This window comes from Myxocyprinus asiaticus, chromosome 7, assembly GCF_019703515.2.
Source record: "Myxocyprinus asiaticus isolate MX2 ecotype Aquarium Trade chromosome 7, UBuf_Myxa_2, whole genome shotgun sequence".
Lineage (NCBI taxonomy): Eukaryota > Metazoa > Chordata > Actinopteri > Cypriniformes > Catostomidae > Myxocyprinus > Myxocyprinus asiaticus.
Window position 1 is genome coordinate 3,555,684 of NC_059350.1, and position 11,295 is coordinate 3,566,978.

At 39.4% G+C, this 11,295-nt stretch overlaps 1 protein-coding gene across 1 annotated transcript; it reads left to right on the forward strand.

The window, feature by feature from the left end:
* Positions 1 to 2,402: 2,402 nt before the first annotated feature.
* Positions 2,403 to 8,596, forward strand: LOC127444067 (small integral membrane protein 28-like). Its single transcript, XM_051703234.1, has 2 exons — positions 2,403 to 2,565; positions 6,942 to 8,596. Exons 1-2 carry the CDS (start codon positions 2,461 to 2,463, stop codon positions 7,362 to 7,364), a joined length of 528 nt encoding a protein of 175 aa, XP_051559194.1. The 5' UTR covers positions 2,403 to 2,460; the 3' UTR covers positions 7,365 to 8,596.
* The last annotated feature ends 2,699 nt before the right edge of the window (positions 8,597 to 11,295 follow it).

Genomic DNA, 11,295 nt, shown 5'->3' on the forward strand with positions numbered 1-11,295 from the left:
GACACTTGCGTGCCCATTGTAAGTGCTTTCAGTGGTGGACAGGGGTCATCATGGGCACTCTGCGGCTACGCAGCCACATATGCAGCAGGGTGTGATGCACTGTGTGTGGTGACACATTGCTCCCGTAACCATCATTAATATTTTCTGTGATTTGTGCCACAGTTGACCTTCTGTCTGTTCGAACCAGAAGGGATAGCCTTCATTGCCCTCATGCATCGATGAGCCTTGGGCACCCAGCACCCTGTCGCCATTTTGAGGTTTGTCCTTCCTCGGACCACTGTCAGTAGTTACTCACCACTGGTGTCCGGGAGCACCCAACAAGCCTTGCCGTTTCAGAGATGCTCTGACCCAGTCGTCTGACCATAACAATTTGGCCCTTGTCAAAGTCGCTCAGGTCTTTACTCCCGCCCATTTCATCTGCATTCAACATGTTGACTACGAGAACTGATTGTTCACTCACATCTAATCTACCCAGACCTTGACATGTGGCCTTGTTAGGAGTTGATCAACGTTATTCGCTTTACCCATGAGCAGTCATAATGTTTTGGTATAAATCAGTGTATTTCTTTCTCATTTACTAACTGGCAAAGACGAGAAGATTTTTTGCATCAAAATGTAGAGCAAAGTTGTGCATTAGATGTGTAATTAATGCTCTATCTACTTATTTCATCATTCTCATGTGGTCACATGTACATGCACACAAACTAAACTGCACAGTCAAAACCCACAAGTACAGTAAAACGGAATTATTACCAATAACAATTTGCTTCCGCCATGATTCTTAAGTCGACACGTCCCCAACTCGGAAATTAAAAAATCTCATGTTTCTAGTTCGTAATTACAACTTTGTGGTGCCGTTCATGTGCACTCAACTTGTAAATACGATCATTCCGACATAGCTTGAACGCACCATATTTCCTCATCAAGTTTAATTTGGAAACTAATGCTGCCTTCAAGTGCTTTCGGAATGATCCTATTGCCCACTTCTGAAGTCGTAATTACCAGCGGTTCACTTTCAAGTGCTTTGTTTTCAGAAACATTGAGAACGGCAGGTTCATTCATGCATATTTCTTGGGGAACTCTTATTTTGACACTGGCTGACGAAATTGAATTTTGGTCAAATACATCAAATTTTTTCTGTGGAAAAATTTACAATATGCATCAAATAGCTACTGATATACATAAATGCACATGACTGAAACAGTAAGCGATAATATGTTAGGTGCCAAATATCAGAATTATCCTACTTCCCACTTTTGAAGTCGTAATTACGAGCATGTCGTGTTCAAGTGCTTTGCTGTTGGAAACATTAAAAACGGCAGGTTCATTCATGCATATTTCTTGGGGAACTCTTATTTTGACATCGTAAAAATGTACAATAAGCATCAAATAGTTACTGATATACGTAAATGCATATGACTGACACGGCAAGCGATAATATGTTAGGTGCATTTAGAAAAATGAATAAACCATCATTCACTAGGAACTGTGTTCTCCTCCGCCATGTTGAATGTTTATTCATGGCATCTTCAGAGTTGGAAACTCATATTTACGATTATTCCGATAGCACATGAAGGCAGCATGAAGCCAACACTCATGTGCACATTTTGACAAGCCAGAATCAGTATTTATTTTCTAAGTTTGAAGAGGGACCTCCTCAACCATTACTAAATCAAATGTACTAACAGTGATAAACCGCATAACGGTAATGAGCTTTAGTCCTAATAAGACTATTACAGTGATGCTGATTTGGAATTTGCAGAGTTTTAAGAGTGATTGATTGTAGCTTATCTCAAATACCCTGGCAATCATTTCACAATGCCAACCAACCAGATTAATGCACAGAGCTCTGTTGAACTTTTTCAGTTCTTTCTTAAATTCTTCCAAAGCAATTCTGGCTCTTAAGTCAACAGCTGCTTGCCTTAACCATTCCTTACACACAGATATTCACACACACTCACATTCACATGAATGTTCTCATGACATCTGGTGACTGCAGCGATTTCATCACGCATGCTCCACGTGCCCAGTTTGAATGCAAAGAAAATGTCCCGCCCATTTCTGCCACCATTATAAATGACTGTAAAATTTAAACTCGGTTGATTGACAGCTCAAAGAGGCTCTTTCCTAGTCTCCTCAATCTCTCTTCACATTTTATTAAATATAGGCCAGCTGCGCGCATCACAAATCCCACACGGATTGCCTTTCGTGTCTCTCTTCGCCCTGCGCCATTGGCTGACCGCTGGCCTGATTTCCACTGATCTGCATGTGCGAGCATGTGAGAGAGTACTTAACACACACAAACACTGACTGTCTCACACACACTACACACACTCTCGGTTAAGAGACAAAATGCAGATGTTCTGTCGCAGTACTCTTTAGATAACAGCTGGTCTGTCTATTTCGTTTATTGTGCGTGCACTCATCTCAACCACCCTAAAGTTCTTGTTTTCAGTCAAAATGCGCAGATTACTAGACAGCAGCTGGATAAAGTTTGGACCGGCTGGTAGGGATGATTGGGTGTCAGGGTCTCCATCACCGCCTACAATGGAAAAACAGCTACAGGTTAGTGATCAAGCCGATTCAATAAGACTTATAGTTGTTATTTGCCTATTTTAGATGACAGAATAGGACAGAAGACACAGATAGCTAAAACAACTGCAGTAATCATAAAGAATGAATAGTGGGGTCCAAAAGTTTGAGGCCACCAGTGAAAATGCTTCAATAGCTTTTACTAATTTATTTATTTTTAATAAAAAAATATCTGTTATATATGAGATTATTATTTTTAAATAAAGTAAAATATAATTCTAATAATATTATACAATGTGTATTGTTTTATATATATATATATATATATATATATTTATAAAATATTAACCCTCCTAAGCTGTTCAAAAATGGTCAACACCTTACAATAAAGGTGTACCCCCTTTTTTTATGATATGTTATAACAGTAACTTCCCTGAAGTAGTAACAATAAAATTATGCACATCTTTTGGGATTTTAGGTTATTTAGATCTTATTTATATGTACATTTTTCAATTTCACATTCATTTGCATATGCAAATAAGCAACTTCACTACAGTAAAAATCTACACTTCTATAAATTTAAACATAAAGAAACATGAGAAAATATGCTTTTTTGCTGCCATCTGGTGAGAAAAAGAAAAATAACATGACTTTAAAATCATATTGTGACAATAATAGCCAGTAGTGCAGCTGCAGTGTTCATCATTGGAGTCAAGCAATTGTTCCAGAGGCTCATGAACAGTATAGGGTTTCGCCATGATGCTGCCACAGAATGAACTGTGCGCAATGCCCAAGAGGCCACATTTATAACTCAGAGCTGTGGGAAAGTTTCTTTGTTACAATAACAAAAAAGTGCAGTGTTTTGTCTGGTAGGCACCTTACCAAATATACTGGGGTCAGACTCAGGCATTTTTGCTCTTTGATCTCTTTGATGTGTGTGTGTGCACGTGTGAGCGTGTGTGTGTGTGTGTGTGTGTGTGTGAATCTTTTGCACTCTGGATGTTTTATAGTCTCACCCCTTCATTTATGTGTGTGTTCATTCAGCATTGTATTCAAAACATATAAAAAAAAAAAAACTAATTGCTCATTGTTTCCCATTCATTTCCTATGGTCTGTCAATTTTGACCGCTAACAGCTAAGGTGTTGCATTTTTTTATGACCACTTAGACTCATCGAATGAAGTCCAATGTTTATTTTATTTATTATTATTATTATTATTTAATTTCAGATAGCATACCTAAATAAAGTCACCAAGTTTTGAACCACTCAGATTGAGGAAACCATTTTTATTAAAAAAATAAATAAAAGAATGAAATCGGTCAAAAATGACCGAACAGCCTAGAAGGTTTAATTGATTAAAACTTTTAATTTCATATGTTTCCATTTAATATTAAATTATAGACACAGATAGCTAAAACAATTGCAGTAATCTCAAAGAATGAATAGTGGGGTCCAAAAGTCTGAGACCACCAGTGAAAATGCTTCTATTGATGTTTCTAATTTATACAACTTTTATAAAAAAAAAAATTAAAAAAAAAAAAAAAAATATATATATATATATATATATATATGTAGTATATTAAATTTATTATGTTAAATTATTCTTTTAAAATAATGGAATATATTATAAATTACTTATTCTATATTTTATATTATTTAATAGATGTTTGTGTACTCATAATAATATTAATTTAATTTAATTATATATATATATATATATATATATATATATATATATATATATATATACACATACACTGGCCACAACATTAAAACCACTGACAGGTGAAGTGAATAACATTTATTATCTCGTTATAAAGGCACCTTTCAAGGGGTGGGATATATTAGGCAGCAAGTGAACAGTCAGTTCTTGAATTTCATGTATTGGAAGCAGGAATAATGAGCGTAAGAGTCTGAGCAACTTTGACACGGGTCAAATTGTGATGGATAGACGACTGGGTCACAGCATCTCCAAAATGGCAGGTCTTGTGGGGTGTTCCTGGTATGCAGTTGTTAGTACCTACCAAAAGTGGTCCAAGGAAGAACAACCGGTGAACCAGCGACAGGGTCATGGGGCTCACTGATGTGCGTGGGGAGCGAAGGCTAGCCCGTCTGGTCCGATCCCACAGAAAAATGTAATGCTGGTCATGATAGAAAGGTGTCAGAACACAAAGTGCATCGCAGCTTGCTGCGTATGGGGCAGCGTAGCCACAGATCGGTCGGAGTGCCCATGCTGACCCCTGTCCACTGCCAAAAGTGCCTACAATGGGCATGTGAGCATCAGAACTGGACCATGAAGCAATGGAAGAAGGCGGCCTGGTCGGATGAATCATGTTTTCATTTAGATCATGTGGACGGCCGGGTGCGTGTGCATCGTTTACCTGGGGAAGAGATGGCAGCAGGATGCACTATGGGAAGAAGGCAGGCCGGTGGAGGTGGTGTGATGCTCCGGGCAATGTTCTGCTGGGAAAACTTGTGTCCTGACATTCATGTGGATGTTACTGTGACACATACAACCTACCTAAACATCGTTGCAGACCAGGTACACCCCTTCATGGCACGGTATTCCCTGATGGCAGTGGCGTCTTTCAGCAAGATAATGCTCCCTGCTACACTGCACACATTGTTCGGAAATGGTTTGAGGAACATGATGAAGAGTTCAAGGTGTTGCCCTGGCCTCCAAATTCCCCAGATCTCAATCCAATTGAGCATCTATGGGATGTGCTGGACCAACAAGTCCGATCCATGGAGGCCCCACCTCACAACTTACAGGACTTGAAGGATCTGCTGTGATCTTATGTCCAAGATATTCAATCTGGTTTCAATTTGAGCCCACTGTATGTTGTGGACTGCTGTCCTGAAATTCAGTTCCTTGAACAGTTTCTTCCAACAGCGATCCTTACAGAGGACAATGCTTTGATTCATATATCAAACTGAAAGAATCCACGACATTAGTTAGAGTAAAAACTATTGATGCCAAATGTTTTGTGTTAAATCAGATGCAGTAGGGTTGATCTCAAATATGGGTTTATTTGAGGTGACACAGAGGTTTGGCATAAACAAGGGTGGTTTAAAGGACAAAAATATCTAATCTAGCTGAAAAGCAGCATTAAGTGATTAGTGCTTGTAAAACGGTGGGAGAAGCAGCAGATTTTGGGAGGCGCTCCCATAACGGTGAAGGTCCATGCAGGCTCTCCAAGGACATCAATGCTTTTTGAAAACACTTATATTTATTTAAGAATGGCTGCTTCTCTTAGTTGCCCTTGAAAGCTCCTTGTGTTTTTAAGAATTTCATATGAAGCAAGTTTAAAAATTCAAAGCATTGAAACATTTTTTAAAGCATTTATTGAAACATTCATGTGTGGATATCTTGCTCTACACTCTTTAAAAAAGGTTCTTTAGTGGATCTTTGCAACACCTGAGATTCTTCTTATGAACTATTTTTTACTATAGAGGGTTCTTGAGTTAATTATATGGTTCTATGAAGGATAAAAAGGTTCTTGATTTTACAATATAGCTTTTTCAGATCAGCTCATTCCCTGATAGCACACATAAATCACCCAGACGTTTATTTGATGTGTGTGTTTACATCTGAAAGACATTTTTTTAACATTGTTTGCTCATGTGCAAGACATTCAGCAGATGTCTTTGAGATGTTTATGATTTAGAATATTTGTAAATCTGATCTTTGTAAGATGTTTAGCAGATGTTAATTAGATTGTGATGCTTTCTAGATGAAAAGATGTAAAACAGATGTTTCGGAGATGTACGTGTGCTATCTGGGTTCGTTTCCGGCTTCTTCAAAGCACCAGTGCACAAATGGTTTTCTAAAGAACTAGAGAATTAAAAGTTCTTCGTGGAACTAAAAGGTTCTGGGGCTGAAAACCCTTTATGTAAAATGTTTTAATCATTATGTTACAACACTATCTTTAATTTAATAAATTTAACATAACTAGTCACAATAATTTGTCATATCTACAAAATCAGTTTTTTGAGTTTCAACTCGATTTTCTTCATCATTATGTGAAATCAAAGTAGTCGAAGAAGTGCCCTGAAGTTATTTTTGAAATCTGTAACTTTGGCACTAATCCGATGTGACTTAAAATGTACCTGTTTTTACATTTTAACCTGGATTTCGCCATTAAAATAGCCATAGAAGCTGGCATAGCGTTAAAAACTTTAAAGTGTAAAAACGTAAGACTTTAAAGTAAAATTAAATGTACATTTTCAATTTTAGGGTTTTCGATTTTAGGGTTTGGGGTTAGGGTTAGGTTAGGGTTATCTCTTTCATTGAGCACGTAACATATTTCAAATATTTGTCTTTGAATCAGAATTTATCATTTCAAATGTTACGTATTATTAAATTACGAGCGCTGAAGTGACTAAACATTTTGTTTACGTCCCTATAGGGTTACCACTGGAACGAGCTTTCGGCAGAAAATGAAGCGAAATCAGAGATTATCCTGTATATCGTCCTCCCACTTGCCACGCTCCTTGTTTTCTGTGTCGTGTTCGTCGTCCTTTACCGAAGATTCAGGCAGAACAAGCTCGGACTGGCCAACATCATCACGCTCGACCTTCAGGATCCGGAGTGCAACACTGAGATTCTCTCGTCACTCACCGGGAACGCGGAACGGTTGAACAGCACCAGCTCGGACATGTCGGACGGGGTCTTCCTCATGGTGTACCTCCCGCCACCCTACGAGGAAACTCTGACGAAGATCACACGGGCCGCGAGCCTCACCAGCGGTAAAGATGTGGAGTCCATCAAGATCGAAGACCTCGAAGCCAAACTGTGTCCTGAGCTCAAGGCAAGAGGGGAGTATGTCTAAGAGAAGACTAGATGTACCTAAAACCGTTTGCTCATCTTTGATACCAAGAGAGCAGAACAATTCCAGCATTACGCAGAGAGGAATAAGTGAAGATCATCCTGGCATCAAGAGACAGTGATGCCACGTAGGGGAGACTGGGGCAAGTTGTCACACGGTGATGTTGAAGGTCTCGGTTTCCTCAACTGTACAAATGCTTGTGTTCTCCAGCAGTGGCCATCTTGGTTTCAAATACCGAGTTCAGAACTGTCTTAAAATAAGATTACTTTAGATTAATTCTATTCTTCAAACTAAAATCACCATTTCTTCATATTTTGTAGGCTAATAGCTAATAGCAGGCATACAATGAGCTTACTTTAAATCTCAGTGTTCTTGGGGCAAGAGTATTTTTCAAAAAAGCCAGACTGTGGCAGGCTGTCACATTTTTTTTTATTGCCGCAAGTTGTCACGTATGTTTTATGTTATCATTTTATGCAATTTATTAACTATAATATATGTTGGCCAAAAGAAAGTTTTTTTCTAGCTTACCTTTCCCATATTTTTTTTTTTTTTTTTTTTTTTTTTTGCTGTTTAAATTTGGCTAAAAAGCCTATAATAGGCCATTTAATGGCTGGTGACAATTTACACCATATAGTGTGACAACATGTCACAAAAGGTCAATGGGTGTTCAATTAAATGGATCTTCTTTTTTTATTTATTTATTTTTTTTACTGGATATCAACCCTGAAAATCTTCAGTAGTTTTTTTAAGAGTAAAAATTGTGACAACAAGCCTCTGTCTCCTCTAAATTGAAGACATTGTTTGAATTTAAGTTTGCAGGTACTTTCAGAGACTAAACAACCACTGTACACGATTTTTCCTCTGTACATAATACTACTATATCCCGATGATAAAAATATATGAAATTTTATATTGTCTAGTTCAGAACTAAAAGTTTTATGCACTCTTTTGAGAATAAAAAACCATTGTGCTTTTACTGTTTTAAAAAACAATAGGGTAGGCTATAATATGTAAGAAGTAATCACCATGTGTCGTGTTTTACTTTGGATTAGCCTTTAGGCCTAGTTAGACATGTGGTAACCACAATTAGCAGAGATTAGTTAAGAACCAACAATAATGAATGATGTCGATTTTTTTACTTTGTATGATTGCATCAACCAGCCTAGCACAATCCTGACAGGTTTGTATCATGAATGTAGTTTTTCATTAAGCTTCACCTTTAAAGTATTTCTAATAAAGACCATCTTAAAGACAGCTATGTGTCATTGAACTTTTTTCGTCTGCTTGCTGTTCACAGACTGTGGCGCCCAGCTGTTTTCATACTGATATCAGTGCCACAACTCGTCCATCTTTAGTTCATTTACAGTAGCACTAGTGGTCGATGACAACATAATTATACTCGCTGTGTGGAATAGCTTACATACCGTACCACTTACTGCATACTGACTGTGCCTTATATATTGTAGGCTGATATTATTTTCTAAAAATTGTATGTAAAACAAACACAATGCAATATGCAACAATAAACATCTCATGCTGCCTTTATGTGCTTTCGGAATTATCGTAAGTATGAGTTTCCTACTTGAAAGTTGTTCATGAATGACCCCTCAAGTCGTAATTACGACTGGGAAAATCTGAGATAATTTTTATATTTCCACACTGATTGAATTTGTATATTTATATATATATACATTATATATATATATATATATATCACTCTTGGGAGCTGGATCAAATCTTGCATCAAAAAAGCGATTGTTCTTAAAAAATTTCAGTTGATATTGCTTAAAGCTCATTCATCACACTAGAAATGGAAAATATGAGGATCTAGTACTAAGCTGAGACATTAAACTCTGAATGGCATGACTGATGGGCTCTTTGATTTTGTTATCTGTTAGCCAATCAGATTGCTGACATGTTATATGTCAAGCCAATCAGTTCACATGGTGTAAGCTGATAGGTCCTTTGATGTGTAATCAACATGTACTCTCTCTTTGTACAACATTTAAATTTGATCAGTTTGCAGGTAAGCCAGTTTTCTCTGAAATCCTCCACCTCCCCAGCACCACTAGATCTTGTCTAGATCTGCTACACAGGGATTGTATTTATGTAGAATTATGCAGAAGCATGTCATGGTGCATGCTTGATGCAGCATGTCTTGTGTTTTTTCTAATTGTCTAAGCATGTCAACATGCTTAACTCAGTATGTATTTGTATGTTATGTGTTGGCTATTTATTGCAGTCTAAACAGTTGTTTCCCGAACAAAGAAACACACAGTCCTTAATGAAATTCACAAGCCAAGAACTGCACTTCAAAAGGTTTTAATGATTTATATAAAACAATCATCTACTCTGAGTTCATGGAGCTACCTGGATTCTTTGCTATCTGTTCTGAATTGCATTGTTGGTCACTTTGGCAAGAAAGTTAAGAACACACAATAAATGAAAGTAAAGGAAGGAGCTTCAGTTATCAGCATTCAGTCTAACTGATCCAGATATGGTATAGGGTTTTTACAGCCTGCGAATTATGAAGAAGCCATCACGTTGGCACACTCTTTATTGGAGATCCTGTCAAATTAAAGAAAAAAACATTATTAGTCTGCATGTTATTTAAAAACAATGACTACACTATTCACAGAAGCTACTTTAAATATGATAATATGTTCACATGCAAACACATATGTGTAGACAAAGACATGTTTAACATTCTATATTAAATTAGAGCTTTAGGTTTATAAACTTACATTATAAACGCCAAAGGTGGCGCTCCTGGACCACGAGGGTGGACATCATCATGACCTTTGTCGCCCGGAGAGCGAGGTTGGTTGCCGAGCACAGTTCCTGCATCAATCCCAGGTCAGAACTACCCTTGTGCAGTTCTTTTAGCGCCTTGGCCTGGTGTAATTTCAGGAGAGCCATGGCGTTCAGGGCAGAGGCAGCTTGTCCAGCGGCACCGTAGGCCTTAGCCATCAGGGACGACGTAAACCTACAGGCCCTGGACGGGAGTTTCGTGCGCCCGCACCAGGTGGCGGCACTCTGCGGACAGTTTAAGTGCACCGCGAGCGCCTTATCCACCTGGGGGATCACCGAATACCCCCTGGCCGCTCCGCCATCGAGGGTAGCGAGAGCGGGGGAGCTGAAAGATCGGGACCGGGCAGTAAAAGGTGCCTCCCACGAGCTTGTCAGCTCCTAGTGCACAGAAAGGAAGCCCAGGAACCAATCATCAAGCCCCGAGGGTTCAGGGGAGAGTGGAGGGTTCCACTCTAGCCCGACGCTCGTGGTCGCACGGGAAAACATGTCCGTCACTTACGCGTCAGCCTGGGACTGGGCGACGCCTCCGCATTTGACTGGACGAGCCTGCTCTCCGATGCTGCGCTAGATAACTCATCCTCTTCCTGGGCTCTGAACGAGAGGTCAAACTCGCCCTGAGACGAGCCGGCGATCTCACCCGAGCGCACCAGGGCAAGCGAGCGTGCTGGGGAATAGGAGGTCCATGGGTGGATACCAGGCAGAGGTGGTCCCACTGAGGTCCCCAAATCGCCCCCAGCACTAACCGACGTGGCCTCAAACCCGTAGGTAGAAGGACCAGCGCGGGGAGCCGCTGGGGTGGCTTGCTTTCTTACGAATGCAAGCCACGACCGCAACGTTGCTATGGTCATGTTCTCGCAATGAGGACATGATCCATCCACGAACGATGTCTCCGCGTGAGCAGCGCCCAGACACACAAGACAGCGATCGTGGCCGTCGGAAGTGGAGAGATAACGACCACAACCAGGAATAACACACAAACGGAAAGGCATCTTTAAAAAGACGCGTCTTTAAAAAGACGTTCCGTGTGTGCCGCTCTATCAGAAAGAAAATATACTCTATTAGAATATACTCCTTTAAATGTTCTGCCGAAGCGCCTAGGGGCGTTCTCTGCAAACCACAGATG